The sequence below is a fragment of the Carassius carassius genome, chromosome 6 (genome assembly GCF_963082965.1).
Source record: "Carassius carassius chromosome 6, fCarCar2.1, whole genome shotgun sequence".
NCBI lineage: Eukaryota > Metazoa > Chordata > Actinopteri > Cypriniformes > Cyprinidae > Carassius > Carassius carassius.
In genome coordinates this window covers 32,041,094-32,062,908 of record NC_081760.1, presented here as the reverse complement: position 1 = coordinate 32,062,908, position 21,815 = coordinate 32,041,094, and the positions used below count along the sequence as shown (strand labels likewise).

At 37.6% G+C, this 21,815-nt stretch overlaps 1 protein-coding gene across 6 annotated transcripts in view; it reads left to right on the top strand.

Moving 5' to 3' along the window:
- The first annotated feature begins 1,536 nt into the window (after positions 1 to 1,536).
- Positions 1,537 to 21,815, top strand: part of LOC132142652 (patatin-like phospholipase domain-containing protein 6) — a 28,194-nt gene continuing 7,915 nt past the window's right edge. For 3 of the 6 annotated variants that reach the window (XM_059552684.1, XM_059552681.1, XM_059552680.1), the window contains exons 1-27: positions 1,537 to 1,627; positions 3,924 to 3,980; positions 4,305 to 4,392; positions 4,687 to 4,861; positions 4,940 to 5,080; positions 5,194 to 5,353; positions 5,661 to 5,741; positions 6,069 to 6,197; positions 6,292 to 6,372; positions 6,509 to 6,638; positions 6,722 to 6,796; positions 7,621 to 7,724; positions 7,862 to 8,029; positions 8,178 to 8,255; positions 8,366 to 8,571; positions 8,735 to 8,866; positions 10,170 to 10,293; positions 10,367 to 10,556; positions 10,777 to 10,926; positions 11,004 to 11,067; positions 11,146 to 11,314; positions 14,879 to 15,061; positions 15,161 to 15,279; positions 15,796 to 15,952; positions 16,062 to 16,178; positions 16,387 to 16,456; positions 19,500 to 19,616. In XM_059552684.1, the coding sequence (XP_059408667.1) occupies positions 1,583 to 1,627; positions 3,924 to 3,980; positions 4,305 to 4,392; positions 4,687 to 4,861; positions 4,940 to 5,080; positions 5,194 to 5,353; positions 5,661 to 5,741; positions 6,069 to 6,197; positions 6,292 to 6,372; positions 6,509 to 6,638; positions 6,722 to 6,796; positions 7,621 to 7,724; positions 7,862 to 8,029; positions 8,178 to 8,255; positions 8,366 to 8,571; positions 8,735 to 8,866; positions 10,170 to 10,293; positions 10,367 to 10,556; positions 10,777 to 10,926; positions 11,004 to 11,067; positions 11,146 to 11,314; positions 14,879 to 15,061; positions 15,161 to 15,279; positions 15,796 to 15,952; positions 16,062 to 16,178; positions 16,387 to 16,456; positions 19,500 to 19,616 (3,310 nt within the window). In that variant the 5' untranslated portion in view covers positions 1,537 to 1,582. Of the gene's footprint in view, positions 1,628 to 3,923; positions 3,981 to 4,304; positions 4,393 to 4,686; positions 4,862 to 4,939; positions 5,081 to 5,193; positions 5,354 to 5,660; positions 5,742 to 6,068; positions 6,198 to 6,291; positions 6,373 to 6,508; positions 6,639 to 6,721; positions 6,797 to 7,620; positions 7,725 to 7,861; positions 8,030 to 8,177; positions 8,256 to 8,365; positions 8,572 to 8,734; positions 8,867 to 10,156; positions 10,294 to 10,366; positions 10,557 to 10,776; positions 10,927 to 11,003; positions 11,068 to 11,145; positions 11,315 to 14,878; positions 15,062 to 15,160; positions 15,280 to 15,795; positions 15,953 to 16,061; positions 16,179 to 16,386; positions 16,457 to 19,499; positions 19,617 to 21,815 lie in introns of all 6 variants that reach the window. The other 3 variants (XM_059552685.1, XM_059552683.1, XM_059552682.1) reach the window with 2 other exon arrangements.

The following is a 21,815-nucleotide window of genomic DNA, read 5'->3' as shown; positions in this document are numbered from 1 at the left end:
CAGACCCCCCCCCACTTCATCATTACCCTGTGGTTTCCATTCCCTCTCTTGTTATTCTATAGCATGTTATTGAATGTCAATGCTATCTCTGCCTATAATCGATCTGAATGTGATACAATCACTCACTACATCTCTTTCATCTGTATACTATGAACAGTAAATCTTTCATAGTTGGCTTGCATCTCCAGCCATTAGCAGTGCATTTTATACAAACTCAGATCCAGATGAATCTCTTTTATGTCTGCTGTGATCTCAGTAATCTAATCCTCTCTCCACCCCCAAGGATTATAGTTGTTGGCCTCTAGACACTGTGATGTTATCACTGATTGGCTTTAGATGGACTTGTGCTGTTTTTTAAGGTGTAGATGTGAGATGTAAGGGCACATGTGTCTTTGTATGAGGTTGGGCTCTCCCACTATAAACGTGCTTATGTGTGTAGTGAATGTGAAGGGCTTGTGTTGTGCTTATGTCAGTGAAATCAGCGTGTATGTGGTTCAGTGTAAAAACAGGCACCTCGTGCAACCCTGGATGTGAAAGGAACATGAAGTTATTGGTGGGAAGATCAGAATAAAAATCACTCATGCTGCATCTGTGTGTTTTATCAGGGATGATGACATCAGTTTGGGGAGGAGTTGTGATTGGATAATTTCCTCTGCTGATTGTGATCTTTGACTGACCTGTTTTGAAGCACTGTTTACATTAACATTACTATTATGAAAACAACAACCACATATTCTGTTTACTAAATGCAATGAATAATTTCTGGCAAGTTTTTTTTTTATACTGGCTGTACTTGTTTGTCTGGTACACATTAAGGGACTGAATATTTAGAATAATATTTATAAAATACTTTTATATAGGTTAAGATATTATAAAATGTCAGTGTTATTAACATAACATAGTATATAACTTTTCTTTTTTTCTTTTCAGTTTTCTTTCTTTTTAGTTTAAGTTATTTTTTTAGTTTGTTTGTTTTAGTAATTGTAATACTTCAGCTTTAGTTGCCAAGGCAACATTTCTGGCAGTGTTATTTTAGTATTATTTACATAACTATTATGACATTTGATGACATTGAATTTTTAGTAACTGTGTTAAATTGTGTTCAGCAATTTAGTAAATGTGTTTTAGTTATTTTAAAAAGATTGATTTATAACAGTTTATTTCAATTAATAAAACACTTGGATATAGTTTAAATAATAACAGCACTGTAAAATAGTTTATATATAATTTTAAATATTAATGACAGATTTTTATTAAAAAGTGATGATTTATTAAGCAAATTGCGTGCTATACTGTAGCTACATTGTGTATTTTAGCGTGGCTTGAAAGCTGTATTGTTCAGTCCTGATCTGTTTAATAATCTAGTACCATTTAATTTGTATTATAAAATCTATCCAGCTGATCCCTGTAATGTGCATGGACATGAACTGAATATGTTTATAGGAAGCTTTTTTTTTTTAGCCTGCAGTGGTTCTTATTGAATGTGTGTGTGATGCTGATCTGTGCATGTTGCATGAAGCCTGTTGTCTTGCTGTGTGTTGCAGTGGCTGTCATTGATGGCCCAGCTGTGTGTTGAGGTAGAATGGGACAGAGCACATCAGGCCCAGATTCTGCAGAAGCTCCACAGGTGAGCAACACCACCCTAATGCTTTACCTTACACACACATATATAAACCTGGGCGCTCTCAGTACTCTGTGCATTCATATGTTTCAATGTGAGTGCAATGCAGCACCTAATTTCGAGTCCAAATTACACTGTGGCCCAATTTACATTTGGAAACCCTTGGTTAATGTTCTCATTTGCATATTCACATAATTAGTACAGCATACAACAAGCAAGCAGTCTGTCACTGACCGCTGTGCTTGGTTGCTGGGCAGATAATCTGATCATGTGACTTGTTTAGAAAGATTTGTTGGTGTGAAATAATTTTTTTTGCTCTGTCATGATGGGAAAAGTGAGAGTTTAGAAGATGCAACTAGATGTCTCGGAGTAGTTATGCAGAATTACACAAATTCATATCTCAGTCCAAAGATTACAAATCGCAGGGGCATGTTTGCTTCCAACACATCTGAGTTTTGGACTGTCCAAGCATTTTTCAACCCAAAAACCGTTGTTCAGGTTTGCTAAAAGTGCACTAAGATATTCAGGTTTAACAGTAATTATTAAGTAACAGTGATTTTGGAAAATATGATTAAAATAATATATTTCCACTTAAGATGAAAAGTGCATTAATTTCAGGTACCTAGAAAACATACATACATAATAATAAATTATTTTTGAGCAGCAAATCATAATATTAGCATGATATCTGAAGAATCACGTGACACTGGAGTAATGATGATAAAAAAAGCTGGAATAAATTACATTTTAAAAATATATTCAAATAGAAAGTAGTTATTTTAAATAATTCACAATTTTACTGCTTTTGCTGTATTCTTGGTGAGCAGAAGAGAATTCTTTAAAAAACATAAAAATCTTAAGGTTCAAAAACTTTCGACTGGTAGTGTATGTCAGCGGATGTTAACATTCACACGCTTATGTGGTTTCCACAGAAGATAAACCCACTACTGTTTTTAAGTACTTCTTCATTTACAAGGATGTTGCACTCATACAATGCACACTCATATTCATCATTCTATACAAAATAAATAAATATCTTGGTAACATTTTAGAAAAGGGAACATATATACACTATTTATTAAGAGTTTCCCCAACAATAAACTCTTAATTTGCTACTTATTATTAATAGTTAGTAAGGCTGTTGTTAAGTTTGGGTATTGTGTAGAATTAAAGGATCTAAATATATGATCATGCAGAATAAGGCATTAATGTGTGCTTTTATAAGTACTAATAAACGGGCAGTAGTAATATGCATGCTAATAAGCAGCTAAGTAATAGTGAGAATTGGTCCTTAAAATAAAGTGTTATTTAAAATCTTAGTCATTTCAATGGAATTTTTTTTTTTTTACTTCTCATTACAGTACAAATATCTAAACATTCATAAATCAAGATTTACTTGTCATTACGTTAATGGGGTAGGTGTGTTCACTACCCCATTGGCAGATATTTGTTATTGTTTTAAGAATAAAGTAACTTCATTTGAATAGAAGACTTTATATCTTGTCAATTTGTGTCTCAACTAAATGTATCATGTTTAAAGGATGTTGCGATATTTTACTGAAAGAAAAAAAAAACAAGACAAAAATGCTTTTAGAAAATAATCGTTGACATGTATTTTTTTTCTTATGGATTGCAATAAAAATGTAAACATCCTTGAACAAGAAAATTTACTGGAGGGGCACAGCTGCTTTTCGGAGAATATAAATTAAATTAGGTTAAAAAATGCCTTACAGAAAATATCAAGTCAAGATGAATTTGCTTAAAGGGAAGTTCACCCAAAAATAAAAATTCTGTCATCTTTTATTTAGCTTAAAGTTGTCCCAAACCTAAATATTTTACAGGAAATCAACAAAAATCGCAAGGAAATAATATTTGCAGTGCTTTTATCATGTCTGTGTAAGATTCATTATTATTTCATTTATAACTGACTCTCCACTTAATGCACTGAGCTACTGTAGAAACAGTTCAGCTGTTCACTTTAGAGACACTTGTGGGCCTTGCTTTGTTGAAAATAAATGAGCTAAAAAGAAAGAATAAATGTGTGAGTACGAGAGTGACAGAGTGGGAAGGCTTGAATGAATGACGGCACAGCGGAGAGAGGAAAAGTTTACATAATTATGGAACAGAACAAAATAGTTGTGCTCCAGTAACAAATGAGTTTATCTTTCAGATATTTCTCTTACTTTACATCACTTTTTCCCTTTTTCTTTGTTCAAGAGCCAGATAGCTAGTATTTTTTTTAAATACCCCAGTGTTGTGTTTTCAAAAAAAAGCCTGTAATAACATCCTGTGTGTTTTGTAGCTGGACCGATTTGGAAACATCAAGAGTTTGGTGGAGGATCAGCTGCAGACCAGCATGGTCAGTAGACATTGTACATTTGACACTGTTACACTGAATCACAGCATTTGCAGAAGTGTGCAAATATTGCATTTTTCCACTATGAATGACCAATTATCATAATATTTGGGCTATTTCATTTTCATAGACATTTGTATACAATAATTTTGTACAAAAAAAATAAATATATATATATATATATATATATATATATATATATATATACATTTTTTTTTTTTAATGTATTATGAATTTTCAGCATCATTACTCCAGTCTTCATTGCCCCATGATCCTTCAGAAATCAAAGTTTTCTTGATTTCTCACTGTCTTTCTGTCTGTGTACAGGTGGTGGGAATCGTAATCGGCGCTGGAGTCGCCATCGTTCTCATCGCTCTCCTGATATTTTTTGTCCTGCGCAGGATGCAGCTCCGCAGTTAGTTTTCAAAAACACATTTGTGAAATGAATGTTTTTTTTCTGTATACTGTAAAATTTTTAAAAATGAACTGCTGTTAAACAACCCACTGTACTCCTTAGACATCAGAGAACACATAGAGAACATATCGATGTCTAGTGTTCCCTTTCATTTATTCCTTGAATTTTCTTTAATTAGTCTTAAAAAGTCTTAAATTCACCTTCATGAAACTTGCAGAAACCTGAATTACTTTACATGAACGCTCCAATCGTATTTATTTGTGTATATATGTGGTTGTTTGTGTTTTCTCTCAGAACGTGAAGCTCAGGAAGCCCCGAAATATCGTTTCCGTAAAAGAGACAAAGTCTGGTTTTATGGGAGGAAGATTATGAGGAAGGTGTCTCAGTCCACCTCTTCACTAGTGGGCTCCGCTTCATCCTCCAGGCCCCGCCTCAAAAAGAAACAGAAGATGCTAAATATTGCCAAAAAGTACATTTCTGTAGTGCCATTATATGGTCATTTTATTTGCTCAGACAATTAGGTTCAACAGTATGTCTGTTTTTTCAGAATCCTGCGCTTTAAGAAAGAAGTGCCCACTCTGCAGATGAAGGAACCTCCTCCGTCAGTGCTGGAGGCAGATCTCACAGAGTTTGACGTGGCCAATTCTCATCTGCCATCTGAGGTGCTCTACATGCTGAAGAATGTGCGGTACGCTCCCATTGTTTCTGAACTGATTTACATCAAGAGTGAAACTAAAGAGAACTTGATCACTCCCATGCAGTATGGAAGGTAAGATCTGATATATAACGTGTCTCCTGCAGTGTGTTGGGTCACTTCGAGAAGCCGTTGTTCCTGGAGCTGTGTAAGCACATGGTGTTTCTGCAGTTCCAGCAGGGTGAATATGTCTTCAGACCCGGTCAGCCTGATAGCAGTATATATGTGGTACAGGATGGCAAGCTGGAGTTGTGTCTTACTGGACAGGTGTGTGTACTCACTGTTATGGCAAAAAATAATCGCTCATCCAATGTTATTGTATTATCACTGAGATACTACTACAGATTTCATTAATATTTTGTTAATATTAGTTTCTATATATTCTGTTTTAATTTGAATTTTAGTCATTTTCAAAATGAGAAATACTTCCTTGGCAACTGCCAATTTATTTTTTTTACATTTTCAGTTAGTGTTTATTTTATTTGAAGCAACAACATTTTTTATGGTTTTAGATATAGTTAACAATAACCCTGGACTCGCCTCTCTCTCTCTCTCTCTTTCTCTCTTTCATAAGGATGGAAAGGATGGAGTGGTCAAAGAGGTTTACCCTGGAGACAGTGTTCATAGTCTACTGAGCATCCTTGATGTCATCACAGTGAGTCACACCCACAATTCCATTCTCTGTGTGCTCATGCTGTTTAAAAGCATAGGAAACCCAATTACTTATTTGACACAAATAAAATATTACACAACCTTTGTTTGCCTCTCATTTTCTTTATCTTTTCCTTTTCCCTCTTCCCATTCCTTTTCCTGTACTTGTGTTTTTTTTTACTTTTCTCATCTTTCCCTCTCCCTGTTCATTGAAACTGCCCTATAAGAAGGTTAGGTAGCATATTTTTTGCAGCAGTTGACGTTGGAAAATGCATTACATATTCTTGAAATTATGCATAATTCACAGTGTTTGTATGCATGCGTATTTCAGGGTCACCAGAGACCATATAAGACTGTTTCAGCGAGAGCGGCAGAAGTGTCCACTGTCCTCAGACTGCCTGTCGATGCCTTTCTGTCCATCTTTGAGAAATACCCAGAGAGCCTTGTGCGGGTGGTTCAGGTCTGGAATTTTAAAATTGCCCGAAAGATTCCATTGTTGTCTGTAAGGCCACTGCACATAATCGAGAATATGTTTCCTGTTGTGTCCTCTGCAGATCATCATGGTCCGTCTTCAGAGGGTGACCGTTCTGGCCCTGCACAACTACCTGGGGCTCACCAATGAACTCTTCAGCCATGTGAATGAACACAGAGCTACACTCGATGCACACACTCTTTCTTTCTTACAATTGGTTGCTAGCATGCAAAAAGATTAAAATATTTAGTCCTATCCAAAATATGTACTATTTCCTTTTTGTGTCCATGTTCACTTAGGACACGCAGGCTCGTCCCTCTCCTGCCTCCCCTCATCCAACACGCTCCAGTCCCGTACGACACAGCAAACGCTTTGGCAGTCTCACTGTTCCTGATAAACATCGTGAGGCTGCCGTCCAAAATGCTACTGGTGAGTCTTAATATCAAAATAACATCTGCTTGTTTACTTATTTACAATGAGAGTTGGTCTTGGATGATGCACCCTGTCTGCAGGTGGGGATCTTGGGAAGGATGGTGGCACAACACTGACCCTCAGTAGGACTATATCTATGCCTGTAGACATCGCTGGTAGGTCCATGTGTCTTGAATATACTGTATATCACTGTTCCCACAAAAAGGTGCAAAACCGTTTTCAACATAATAATAAATGTTTCTTGAGCAGTAAATCAGCATATCAGAATGATTTCTGAAGGATCGTGTGACACTGAAGACTGAAGAAATGATGCTAAAATTCAGCTTTGAGATCACAAGAAAAACAATTACCGTATTTTTCGGACTATAAGTCGCATCAGTCCAAAAATACGTCATGACGAGGAAAAAAAACATATAAGTCGCACTGGACTATAAGTCGCAGTTATTTAGAACCAAGAGAAAACATTACCGTCTACCCGTCTACAGCCGCGAGAGGGTGCTCTATGTTTTCAGGCAGAGACTACAGGAGCACTGAGCAGCATAGAGCGCCCTCTCGCGGCTGTAGACGGTAATGTTTTCTCTTGGTTCATTTCTCTTGGTTCATTTCAAATTAATTTTGATAAATAAGTCGCACCTGACTATAAGTCACAGGACCAGCCAAACTATGAAAAAAAAGTGTGACTTATAGTCCGGTAAATATATAAGAATAGAAAACTCTTTGAATTGTAATATTTCACAATCATTGTTACTTTTTATTTTAAAATCAAATGAATGCAGCCTTCCTGAGCATAAAATATATTTTCAAAAACACAAAAATTTTAAAGACCCCAAAGATTTGATCGATAGTGTACATATAAGAATATATATGTAATATTATATAATTTATAGTTACAATGTGTGTGTGTGTATAATCTATAGAAATGTATGACATATCATGCTTATGTTGGTGTGATGCTGTGATGTTGTTGCTGACCTTATAGGAATTCAGAAGGGTCTGCGTTCAGATTTCGACATGGCTTATGAGAGAGGCCGTATCTCTGTATCTGCTGAGGATGGAGCGCCCCCTCCACCTGCTTTCACACAAGTGAGGATTTTTGTACACTCATTTCACTTCTTACGTATTAACATATTTTGTATTGCAGTAATGAGATTGTAATGAGAATAATCATCAAAAAAAACTCACTGAAATATGACCCAAACTGCTTGTTTTCTGTGACACAGGAGCAGCGGGAGAGGAAGGTGACAGTGGATGAGGCTCCTTCAAGTGTGTATTTGTATCCTGAGGACGAGTCAGGAGTGGAGAACATTTTTAGCCCATTTCAAGGACGACCTAATGCTACAGTGTTCGAGGAGGCCCAGACAGAGATTCTCAAACTCATGAAGATTGAGGTATCTTGTTGTCAATGTTCATTGTCCAGTAAAATGAAGCAGTTTCTCGTGTACTTTAGTTCTCCTCTGTATTCTGACGGTCACACCTGTCTCTCTTTTGCTGGACTGGAGTGATGCCCTTTCCTCATATGTCCTCTTTCATCATCAGGACCCTGCACTGCTGAATGGGAGGGTGACGTTTCATCATGTTAAAGCTGGATCTGTGTTAGCCAGACAGGGAGACCAGGTGCTCATTCCCATTTATTTTCTTCTGCCTAATTTAGTTGTTAAACCTTACATATCTTATTTTGAAGGCACAGTTATTGTAATCTTTGTAATTCTGTTTCTTTCCTGTAGGATGTGAGTCTGCATTTTGTCCTGTCTGGCTGTCTTCATGTCTATCAGAAGATGATTGACAAGCAGGACGCAGTGTGTTTGTTTGTGACCCAGTCGGGTGAGATGGTAGGTCAGCTGGCTGTACTCACAGGAGAGCCACTCATCTTCACCATTAAAGCGGAGCGTGACTGTACCTACCTCAAGATCTCCAAATCTGACTTCTATGAGTGAGTGTGTCTATACAGTACTGCAGCTGATTTCACTTAAATATTCAGTCTTTTGAATGCCATTGTAGATATAGCAAATCTCACAAACAAAAACACAAACAAAGAATTAATCTCCATCAGTAGATAGCAGAGTAATATTGTCTGTTTGTGCTGCCCCCTGTAGGATCATGCGTGAGCAGCCAAGTGTAGTTCTCAGTGCAGCTCACACCGTGGCTATCCGCATGTCCCCGTTTGTACGGCAGATGGATTTCGCCATTGACTGGATGGCTGTTGAAGCCGGACGGGCTCTGTACAGGTACCATAACAGCTCTCGTGAATTTTTTTTATTTTTTATTTTTTAATTATTCAGTTGTAACATTTTCTTGGGCTGGCAACATTCCCAAGTGATAGTTCAAATATAACTTTGTGTAATTAAGAAATGTATTTTGGATAATTAATTTTAAGTTGCTGATTGGATGATTAATCTTAAGAAATCTTATAGTTATATATATATATATATTTCAATCAGGACCACTTCCGTCAAGTATATTTATGACAGTTAGTGTTGGCGGTATGGTTATGTTCTGGGCAACACTCCACACGCCTGTCCATGCAGCCATGCTTGGACAGAGCGGGGAGCGCAGCAAGACAAACCCCCCTGTGGTACAGAACAGAACCATTAGAGCCATATATATAATTACAATTCACAATTACATGAGTTGTAAACAAAATGTGAGAGACTGCTTCCAATGAAGAGACTGTAAAGAAAAAACAAAGTTAGATCAGATTACAGGTTCAGTTGGTGGAGTTGGGGTTTGAGGTGGGAGTTAATTGCAAGCAGCAATGCGATGGAAGAGACACTGAAGAATGGGAATTTTAATAGACCGCAGGTGATAGGTGTCAAGACTGGATTGGTACATGTCAGGAACAGCTGACTGTCAGCTGATGCAAGCGTGACTAACGTGGCCTGACTGAACTAACACGATGCTCGATATTTAGTATATTGTTCTACACTACTGTTCAATTGTTAAAGATTGTAAGCGGCCAAGTCTAATACTTTAAGCTGCTGAGGGATGCTGGATGGTGTTTGTAATGGACGCGCACGCTTGGGTTACTATTAACTGGAATGTCCACACAAGATGTTAAAATTGCTCATTGTTGTTGATTTATTTTACTGTTACTCATGGTCTTCATTTCCATATAGGCAAGAATCCAATGAACAGTCAGTAAATCCACCAATCCTTCACCTTTACAATGACTTGCCTAGCATGACAAACAACCTAGCGTAGCGTAGCGGTCAAAAACTGTGTACGCCTTCCCTCCAGCAACACCTGTTACCTGAAGGAAGGTTCCTACCTATATATCGTGAACAACAAGAAAGAGTGACACTTACTGGACATACCTGTACATAAGACCAAAATGGCTCTTACAAACATATTTTCAATAGAAGTCTCTTATGCTCACCAAGGTTGCATTTATTTGATTAAAAATACTGTAAAATAGTAATATTATTACAATTACAATTTTCTGTCATTTTGTCATTTGTTTTCCTGTGATGGCAGTGCTGAATTTACAGCATCGTTATTGCATTCTATCATTAAAATAGTTGTGGTCCATAGGCAAGATGATCAGTCCGACTGTACCTATATTGTGCTGAATGGACGACTGCGTTCTGTCATCCGAAAAGCGAATGGGAAGAAGGAGCTGGTTGGAGAGTATGGACGAGGAGATCTCATTGGAGTTGTGAGTCTAAAGCTCTGGAATATAATCTAAACTGAATTTAGGATCTCTAAACTATGTCTCTTTTTTTCCTCAGGTGGAGGCTTTGACTCGACAGCCTCGTGCCACCACAGTCCATGCAGTCAGAGACACTGAGCTGGTGAAGCTTCCAGAAGGAACGCTCAACAATATTAAGAGAAGATATCCACAGGTGGTGACACGCTTGATTCATCTGCTGGGGCAGAAGATTTTGGGGAACCTTCAACAGCCCCGTGGACCTTTTTCAAGTACCAAACATTAATCATTCACAGCTCATTCTGTGCTTCAGTAAAGTCCATCTTGAGAAGATACATCATGTTAGGAATAAAGAATATGAAGCAGAGCCTTTTCTTTATGTTTAAACAAATGAAGAGTAAAGAAATGCATGCTTAATGTCGACAAGACTTCAGAATCAAACCTGTTAATTTTACTAAGTATGGTAAGATCTCTTTTCTTGCCTTTCTGTAGGCTCTGCCTTGGGTCTGCCAAGCATGGCGTCGAGTCCTGATGTCACTAACCCAGCCAGTAATCTCTCCACTGTGGCCGTGCTTCCTGTTTGTGATGAAGTGCCAATCAGTGCCTTCAATTTGGAGCTCAGCCACGCCCTCAGCGCCATAGGTACACTTAAGACGTGACTGACATTTAAAGCCCATGATCTGGATGCATAATCAAACACACTTTCATTCTTCAATCAGGACCGACTCTGCTGCTAACCAGTGACATCATCAGAGAGAGACTTGGCGCATCTGCATTGGACAGGTATATATCAGATCAAAACAACATGTATTTATCTCACTGATTTTATAATTGTAATCTGAAATGCTTGTCCTTCTCTAGTATTCATGAGTACAGGTTATCAGGTTGGTTGGCTCAGCAGGAGGACATTAATCGTATAGTGCTGTATCAGACGGACAGCAGTATGACCCCATGGACTCAACGCTGCATCCGTCAAGCAGACTGCATTCTCATTGTGGGGCTCGGAGACCAGGAACCTGCACTTGGAGAGGTATTTGTTTGAGTCTAGTGTTGTTTCTGTCCACATTCATGTGAGATGCTTGAGGTGCTGTAGTGGTTGAAGAGCAGAGCTGGTAACCCCACAGGGAAAGATTCAAAAACTTTTACTTTTCACCTTAAGCAAGGCACAACTTCAGGTTGTGCAACTTGGCACATTCATATTGAATGTGCAGTCACTACAGGTGTAAGCAGCTCAACACTAAATATTAGGGGTGTAACGGTACACATATTCGTACCTAAGATTTCCGGTACGGGTGTTTCAGTTCGGTACGTATGTGCACCGAACAAATACAGCATTTCGCGAAATATTAGACTTTATTAGAGCTGAAACAACTAATCGATTTAATCGATTAAAATCGATTATTAAAATAGTTGTCAACTAATTTAGTCATCGATTAGTTGCTAAATAACTTTTATTTGTCGTAAGTGGCTCATTTCGTGCATATTTCAAATCTGCGGTGACCAAAGTGTGGCAGTAATGAGCTACCGGAGGTTTTACTCAGCCAGTACAGCAGGAGAAGTAGCGAATAGCCAATAGCTGGCCTCGTTTTATGTCACGTGCTTCACGAACAGCGTCTCTGCCATAGACCGTAAAAGTTCAGCGGAATGAGGAAGTACTTTACTTTGAGCCTTCAAAAAATAAGAGTAACCTGTAAACTCTGCACTACTGAACTGTTTAAGGGGTCGTTCACATATCGCGTCTTTTGCTCGCTCAAGTTCGTTATTTCTAATGTAGGCGCGCGGTATGCGCGCTCATAATGGAAGCGACGCGGTCGCGACGCGCCCGTTTTTCCAGACGCGTCCGCACTGCATCGAGTTAAAAACATCTCAACTTTTCAGAGAGCCGCAAGCGCAATGCAGGTGCGATTTTTAGAGCTGCAAATCCATTTATCCTTTGCTGAAATTTCTGCCTCTTCATGGAGAGAGCACGTCATGGTTGTTCAGCAAAGGCAGACGCGCTTCTGCCCGAGCGCTTTGGAAAGAAGGATAAAACGGCGCGCCTAGCGTTTTCCACGCGTTTTTAGGCGCGATATGTGAACGGTCCCTAAGACTTTTATTTGTGCAGATTCTCCAGTACAATGTTGTTTGCAAATGTTTAGTCGTAACAAACGAGTCGTCATTTTAACAGTTAACATTTGAAGCTTTACAAACATGTTTTGTGATCAGTTTGTCGTTTACCAGTTCATAATTCAGTCTTGCAGCCTAATTATGACTGAATGAGAGAGGTAAATGTTTAAAGATATTTGAAATACACTGCTCTTTTTCACACAGCAGTTTTTTGTGTCCAATTTTTTTTTCTGGACAACCTTCTGATGGATTTTACTTTAAATTGTGAGTTCCATTCAGGTTTCATTCCATTGGCACTAGGGCTGCACGATATTGGGAAAAAATGACATTGCGATATTTTATTTTTCTGCGATATATATTGCGATATTTTTTCTTACAAACAAAAATGGGATGAGCACACTTACATTCTCATTTCGTGTTGTTTGAAAACGGCTCGCTCTCTCTCGGTCTCTCTCTCTCTCTCTCTCTCTCTCTCTCTCTCAATTCAATTCATATTGCTTTATTGGCATGACATACAAAGGTACATATTGCCAAAGCATTGTACATAGCAGAATAGAAACAAACAAAACAAAAATACATATATATTCATAAGAAAAAAAAAATTACATGCAAAATAAATCCATATACATTTCTATAAACATTGATGGTACTTCTAATGTACTCTCTCTCTGTCTCTCTCGCGCGCGCTCTCTCTCCCTGTCTCTCGCGCGCGCGCTCTCTCTCTGTCTCTATCGCGCTCTCTCTCTCTCTCTCTCTGTCTCTCTCGCGCGCACTTTCTCTCTCTGTCTATCTCTCTCGCGCGCTTTCTCTCTCTCTGTCTCTCTCGCGCGCTCTCTCTCTCTCTGTCTCTCTCGCGCGCTCTCTCTGTCTCTCTCGCGCTCCCTCTCTCTCTGCCCTGTTAAACTTGCATGTGGTTTTCAGTCCTGTCAATTATAAACTTTCACTCTATGATGGTTAAGCTGTGCAATTAATCCGCGAATCACACTGTCAAGGGCAGGGGAGTAGCTGGCCCGTACAGTTAATGAATAACGGATCAACTACGACAGCCTACATCGCACATCTTCGTGAAAATATGTTCTGAAAGATTCCTTAAGCTTTGTTTGGGATGTTAAACTACTTTAGGAGCTCTAAGGACTGCCATGGTGAAAACATTATTTGAAATCTACTTGTGAAATTTGCTAGAGTATGGGACAGTGTTTTGATTGCAGAAGAGTTCGACAAAGGATTACTGACACATAATAAAACAACTCCAGGTATATTTTTGATGAGGATATGACGATGCAAAATGGTTAAAATCTCTTAAAAATCTATGCTGAATGATAAAGACCCTTTATTAATAATTTACTTGGGGGAAAAATGGGCAAAACTAAAATATAAGTACATAAACCGATTAATCGATTAATCGTAAAAATAATCGACAGATTAATCGATTATCAAAATAATCGTTAGTTGCAGCCCTAGACTTTATAATCATTATATTATACTTTACCTGGTAGTGAGGTCTTAATTATTTAATGTACAAGTCAGTCTGTTGTGAAACGAGTCATGGTAGGCTCTGTGCAAAATGAATATAGCTATTTCAACAACAAATAGAATTTTTATCATTTTTAAGTTAATTTAAAAACTACATTACGTGCACTTTACATGTTTGCATAATTTTTTTCAAGTTGAGTGTTGCTTGTTATATTTAGAAAAATAAATAGTAATTAAATGTAAGTTTGGGCTCTGTTGTTAACTGTAACCTTATAGTAGGCCTAATGTAAAAGGGCTCACTATAGTTTTTGAGCATAAGCCGAGGTAGATTTTTATCTCAAAGAAAAGTTGAATTATTACTGAATTTATTTAAAGAAAGAGGTAGATTTATTTAATAATAAAAAATAATAAACGAGTTTTTCCCCTTGCTGTACCAAACAGTGACATTAAAACTGAGGTATGTACCGAACCATCATGTTTGTGTATTGTTACACCTCTACTAAATATGCATTGATTTTGAAACGTGGATTTTTGAATCATGAATCGCTTTAAATAATTGATTTAAAATGTTGAAAATTTATTAAATGATGGAAAAACCCATGGAAATAAATAAACTCTTGAAACGAATGAAATATTGAATACCTCAGTGTTCTCAGCTCTAAAATATTTTTCAGGCACGCTTTGTTATATTCCAAGTAGCCTGTATATAGATGTATTTATAGGGTTCACTTTCAAGTTGTGCAATAAATAATCTTAAATAGTTTGTCTTTTTCATACATAAGACACATTATAAATATTAATAGAAATCATTAACCATTAAAAGAAATCTAATTAAATTGAATCAAAACAAATCTTATTGTTGAGTAAGATCAAATTGAAGTGTTCTGAATTTGCAAAAATACCTTTTTTGTCAGCATTCAAATAACTATAATTGGAGCTTATCCAATCAGAATTCTGATTCAAACTTAATAGTAAAAGGTTCTGTTTTAATTCTCCCATGTTCTTACCTTCTCAGTTGGAGCAGATGTTAGAGAACACAGCGGTACGAGCCCTGAAGCAGTTAGCTCTGCTGCATCGTGAGGATGGGCCGGGACCGTCGAGAACCGTTGAATGGCTGAACATGCGCAGCTGGTGCTCTGGACACCTTCACCTAAAGTGCCCCCGTAGAGTTTTCTCACGAAGAAGCCCCTCCAAACTGGTAAAAATACAAAACATGTTTAGCTTTCTGTTGATTTAAAGAACAAAGATTGTTGGTAACTCTTATGTTTGATATGGATGGCGTTGTTGTCTTAAACAGCGAGAGGTATATGAAAAGGTTTTTGAGAAGACTGCAGACAGACACAGTGATTTCTCACGGCTGGCCAGAGTACTAACAGGAAACAGCATCGCCCTCGTACTCGGTGGAGGCGGAGCCAGGTGAGCAGAGAATGGTATTATTATTGGAAGATACAAAGGTCCACAGCTCTACCACTGGAGAAAGCATAATGGCCAATTTGGATCATGTGTGCCTTGATAACCAATCACATTTCAGTCTTGACGACATCGAATTTCTATGTTGTATGACAGTCAGTCACTGTTACCATACCATAAGAATGAATGGGAAGTGCTGTAAATTAATCCAACTTGAATCCTACCTACCTACACTTATAAAACAGCATGTTTCATTGTAAATACAAAAGTAATTTTTAATAGCAAACATGTTAAAGGATTAGCCAATAGGCTGTTGCTTTATTAAATGATATGCTGTTTTCACACAAAAGCAGTTTATTCAGCATTGTGAAACTTATCCTCCATTGACATCCATTTAAAAAATGGCCTTTGTTCTCCTTCTATGTGTACCAAAATGTTGTTGTTTTTTTGCTAATCTTGCATTAAAGCTGCTTTGGTTAAAAATGGACTGAAGGGATTTTTGTACAATTTTTGATTTTGCAGGGGCTGCTCTCATGTTGGTGTAATCAAAGCCATGGAGGAAGCAGGAATTCCCATTGACATAGTGGGAGGGACTTCCATTGGCTCATTTATTGGTGCTCTGTATGCAGAGGAGAGAAGTGCTGTTCGGGTCAAGCAGAGGGCGAGAGAGTGGTCCAAGGTAATGCGACTGACACCCTTTAACTTTCTTTAAGCAATCAGATAAGATAGATGTTTAGTTATTAATCATGCAAATTTCAGTTCGTTTAACCCATCTCTTTTACCTTCAGGCAATGAACTCTGTGTTCAAAACGGTATTGGACCTTACTTATCCAATCACGTCCATGTTCTCTGGCTCTGCTTTCAACACCAGCATCTCCAAAGTCTTTGAGGACAAACAGATTGAGGTAAGAGGTCCCCAAAGCTCTTTTGGGGGTGCATCTGTTTTAAAAATCTAAACTGTTTTTTTTTATATAAAAAAATAAAATTGTATTATTACTACTGATCAATATTATTTGAACTCTCTTAATTTTTGGAATAGCTGATGTAATTAGGAAAGGTGATTATCATATGTACGACAACATATCACGTTTTTGTGTTTGCTTGTATTTGTAGGACTTGTGGCTGCCTTACTTTAACGTGACCACAGACATCACAGCTTCTGCTATGCGGGTTCATAAAGATGGTGAGTGATGACTGAATTTTGTCCTCTTCACTTTTAGCTTTAATGTGGGGTTCCTCAAGGTTCCATGTTAGGGCATTTGACCTCTAGAATTTAATACATGTTTTAGGAATTATTAATTATTTTATCATTTATTAATGAAGTAATATAATAATTTTTCCGTGTTTGCCCAGTTGGATTATGGGATTGATTTTGCATGTCTCACTAACTGCAAGGACAAAGCTTGTCTCTTTTCTTTCCCACTATGTTTCTCTCCCTTTTTTTTTATCAAAGTTTCTGTCTGTCCTCCTTCTGTCCTAACCAGCTTTTGTCATAGAAAAGGCTAAGTTCTCATTTAGTGTCATCCTTTTCACACATCTTTATCTCACTGTTTTCATTCCATTGTATTCTAAACGCCATCATGTCAGGTCATGTATACACTATTAGCAGTTGTAGAAGGTAAAAGCCCTGTTAGTGGTGTCTGTAGGACCAGAATGCATCACCCATTTGCTTCCCCTGCCTTTCTTATGCCGTTTCCTCTTCATTCTGCTGTTGCATTATTGCTTAGGTGCCTCTTATTCTCACATTGCACAAGTAAGACATAACAGGTCCAGAGACGTCACTGCAACTTACAGTATGCTTTCACTCAGCTGTGGATGTTGGTCACTGGTCAGGTTGTGCTAATAATGTGTTCTTCTTACATTCAAACAGTTTCACAATGTGAGAGTAACATTTTAAAAGTAATTTCACTGATTATCATTCAGTTGTAATTAAATGTGAGAAGGGAAATATAGCCAGTATGTGGCCATATTGAGATTATTGCAAAGCTGATAGCCATGTCTACTTACTGAATAAGAGAAGTTTGTGAGTTTGTGAGATCACTGCTTTGTCAATGGATGGTACACATACCTTTTTTTATTTCAGCTACTTTAAATGCATCTCATTTGCTTAATTATATTGTAACATACTGTTTGTGGTCAGTACGTTTTTTTTTTCTTTCTTTTTGATAGAAAAATCTTATGCTCACCAGGCTAAGGACCAATCCCAATTCTATTTTATACCCTTTCCCCTTCCCCTACCCCTCCGCCTACCCCTTCCCCTTGTCCCTTGAAACAGAGTGTCAAGGGGTAGGGGAGAAAATATTCCCCTAAGGATTGGGACACCACTACCATGACGTCACACGCCATCATTCGTTGTCTAGCTCTTACAATACACACATATACTGGTGTGCTGTTGTGCATTAGAGCCTTTAATTATTGTTCTGTATTAATGAGCTGCTTACTGACACACATACATATCGGAAATCGCGCAGCTCACACATCCAGGAGAAAATAAACTTGTCAACGCTGCGCCACGACTTTAAGTAAATACAGTTTAAATACTGAATCGCTACATTATATTTTCCAGCGACGAGAGGATACAATCGCTGTTTTTAAGTAAACTCACAATAAAAAGATAAATAAACAGACACGAATACACGCAACTTCCATTTCTCTCTCTCTCTCTCTCTCTCTCTCTCTCTCTCTCTCTCTCTCTCTCTCTCTCTCTCTCTCTCTCTCTCTCTCTCTCTCTCTCTCTCTCGAATAGGCAATATTTGAGAAAATGGTTTAGCGATTTCTAATTATTGGGGGGATTAGCCCCCACCAGTGTCTATGGCAGTTATCGCCCTGATCAGACATATGCTGTTGCACTATAATGCAGTCTGTAATGATAGGACGTTATCAAATATTAGCGATTTTTAGCAAACATTTCTTTGAGTAACATGACCATTAATATGAACTCACAATTGAATGTAACATAAAACAAATGATTACTTTTCATTAAAATCTTTATTTATGCCAAAAAAAGCTTACATTTATGTGTCTTTTTTGTTCGCTGTAGCAGCCATGTTGCCGAGATAATTCATACCCCTTCGTCTGAAGTGTGGTCCCGAAAAATCTTTGTTTGAAGGGCTATCTGGCCCTTCCCCTTCCCCTACCCCTCCAACCAAAAGAGAATCGAGACACCCCTACCCCTTCACGTGAACGCGCAAGGGGAAGGGCTAAGGGGTAGAATTGGGATTGGGCCTAAATGTATTTGTCAAAAACAGTAGTATAGTAAAATATTATTAAAATTGTATAATATAACAAATGTATTATAATATATTATAATAATATTTTATTTATATATACATATATTTTAATATATTTTTTAAATATATTATAAAATACATTTTAATACATTTTCAGCAGCTATTCCAGTCTTCATCGTCACATGATCCTTAGAAATCATATCCCGAGTTGGTGCTTAAGAAACATTTCTTCTTCTTTTTATTATTAGTTGACATTAGTAATTATTCGATGAACAAAGTTTGAAAAACAGCATTTTTTTAGAATATAATTTTTTGTAACATTATAAATGTTTTTACTGTCATGTGACCTTGTAAGTATTATTTTGAATATTTAAAATATATTATTTTAAAACTGTGGTTTTCAGGCCTGGAAAAAGTCATTGAAATTTTTAAGTAAAATACATATATTTTTTCCCCCCACAAGAAATAGAAATCACGCTGTTGTAGTTTTGTCAGAGAAGGTGCTGTGGTGCTATAATTATTGTGTGCTACAACACTTAACAATCTGCAGATCTCTCAATCTCACCCTATTTGTGCCCTTCCACCACCCCTGCCTCATTTCCTAATCTGTTTATTTGTCCATTTTGGCATGGCTTAGATTGTCATCTCTAATAAATGCAGTCTATATCCATATGTTCTTTTTTTGGTTAGGTAAACAGGGAGAATTTTTGATGGTATTAACATTTAGAAATTACTATAATCTTTACTACAAACTAGAATCAAGTTTTTGTTATTCTTTTTGTACTGAATGGAATAAGATGTCTGATTGACATGGCCAGATCTCAGAATGATGTCCATGAATCTACAGAGAATTATGGGGAATTACTGTCAGAGAATTTTGCCCCCTCCCCCTCTCATTTTCACTCATCTGTTTCCTGTTGTTTACTGTCGCTCCCTGCTCTGACTCTCTCCACGTCTTGTTTACTTTTGATTTACTCTTCATCTTCATTTTGCCAGGCTGTGTTTGGCGCTATGTTAGAGCCAGTGCCTCCTATACCCCTTATCTGCCTCCTCTCTGCGACCCCAAGGACGGCCACCTCCTCGTGGATGGTTGCTATGTTAACAATGTCCCAGGTCAGGATTCTGCCCCCTTTTCACCAAAGCCATCCAGAAGCCTAAAGGAGGTTTTTAAAAACCTGCTACACCAGTATCCCTGCGACAACCAACCACTCAGTTACCCTTTGCTTTTTATTGTCTCTTGTTCTGTTTAAAATGAATTAACCCCCTGCTAACATTGGGAACCCATGGCTTGGAAGGAACAGAGGATAGTATTCAATGAGAGAAAGAAAAGAGGAGAGAGACTGTGCTTTCATATCCACAATAAACATTACATTCAGCTGAATCTGAAAAAAAAAACATGTCCAAGTCTCATTTAGATTTTGCATATATAAAATAAAGCCTAAAAGTGTTTTTTTTTTTTAGCAGTTTTTAAGATTCAGCTATTTACACACAGGACCATTTACATTTAGTTTTTTTTCTATTCACACCCAGCTATCCATGTTTGGCTCTTTTGTAAAGAACACTTTACACACATAGGGTTAAATAAATACAAAAAATTAATGTAATTTAAATTAATGTCTTGCACACTTCAGTACCCTCTAAATGGAACATATATATGGTCCCTTCGAACTTGAACCATGGCTTGAAATTTCCACTTCTAAGTGCACTCATACGGTTGGATAGAACAAACCTCTGAAGTGATAAGAGATGTATACAAAATGTGCAAAGCAGGGTGTCACGACTCACGAGGACTGGAATTGAGAACCACTGCTCTAGCTAAACCACTGCAAATGTTGATTTGCATTAAGCTGTGATCAACACTGATGATAAAGTAAATGATGGCTGCTGATGCTTGTTGATATTTCCGTTTTTGTTTTGCTGTTCAAGCTGATGTATTTTCCCTGTGCTCTTCTATCATGTTCACATCACGTGCACTCTTCCCATCTACCTTAAGCTTGGCTGTCACAAGCACACCATACGCTCTGTGTGCATGCTGTTGCATGTTTATGTACTGCAGGCCATTATTCCACATGTATACAATATTTATAAGGATAAGTTTTACTGGGAGGTGTTGTTCTGGATCCTACAGCACAGTTAGCCACACAGAATAACTCATTAAGTATGTCGTAAATGTTTATACAGGCTCAGAGACAGAACTTTTTATGTTTAAGGGGGCATCGTTTTTAGCTTTAGCAGTAACTCACCTCAAAATAAAAAATATACTTTATTAAACATCAGGGTGAGTAAACAGAGTGCTGCAGTGATGACATAGTTTTGTAGGCAAAACTGCAAGTTAGCATCACCCTAGTTCAGTCCAAAAATAATAAATAAATAAACTGATAAAAAAATTTTTTTTTTTACAATTGAATTAGATTAGTTTGCAAGACCCGATTATGAAATGAAATCAGACGGTTTAGTTTAATGTCCCAGATAACCTTTGTAGTCCTATTTAGACACTTTTAGCAGTTGCCTTTTTCAAGACAAGTAAAAGTCTTTTAAATACCACAAGATGGTATTTATAATGTGGTAACAAAAAACTTAAAAATATGTTGTGCTTGTGTTAACCGTAGACCTTATTTCAGGCATTTAACCAAAAACTTAAGATGGAACTGGAAGTGCTAAAATGCTACCTAGTTTTTGGATTTCAGCCTACAAAAATGCACTTCACTATCAGCAATCAATAATGACAAAATGTAAATTTTTGGGTGAACTGTCCTTTTAAGAGTGCCACATGCTGAATGCACCTGCCTCTCTGGATTCTCCTCTCTCCTTCCAACCCATGTCACTGTCACGCCTCTCCTGTCACCTGATGGTCGAGTGGAGTACTACAGGTCAGGACAGGCTGGCAGTGCCCAATGTTTCACTGACTGTTTTTCAACCCTGTCTCCTCTCTGTCTGAAAAAAATACATCATTATTGATTAATAAGGATTAATTTAAGTGAATGAACTGTAGGAATATATTAACAGAATCTGTATCTTTTGCATAAAAGGGTAAATTCCACTATATATTTTTCTTTTATATTTCTGATTGAAAAAAGCCAGTGAGACAGGGTTGAAAGAAAAGTCAACCTTACCTCTTGGGTGTTTACTCTACCTCTGTCAAGGTTGGGTTCACTGAATGAGGCAGGCCAAACTAACCCAGCGCACACCGTCCTTGGGGTGACCATCACTGTATCTCCCTGCTGGTCCGTGCGCTACTAACCAAAACTGTGACTTCAGGATCAACTCCAAACACTGCTGAGGCGTTATGTACACATACTTAAAGAGGTTATT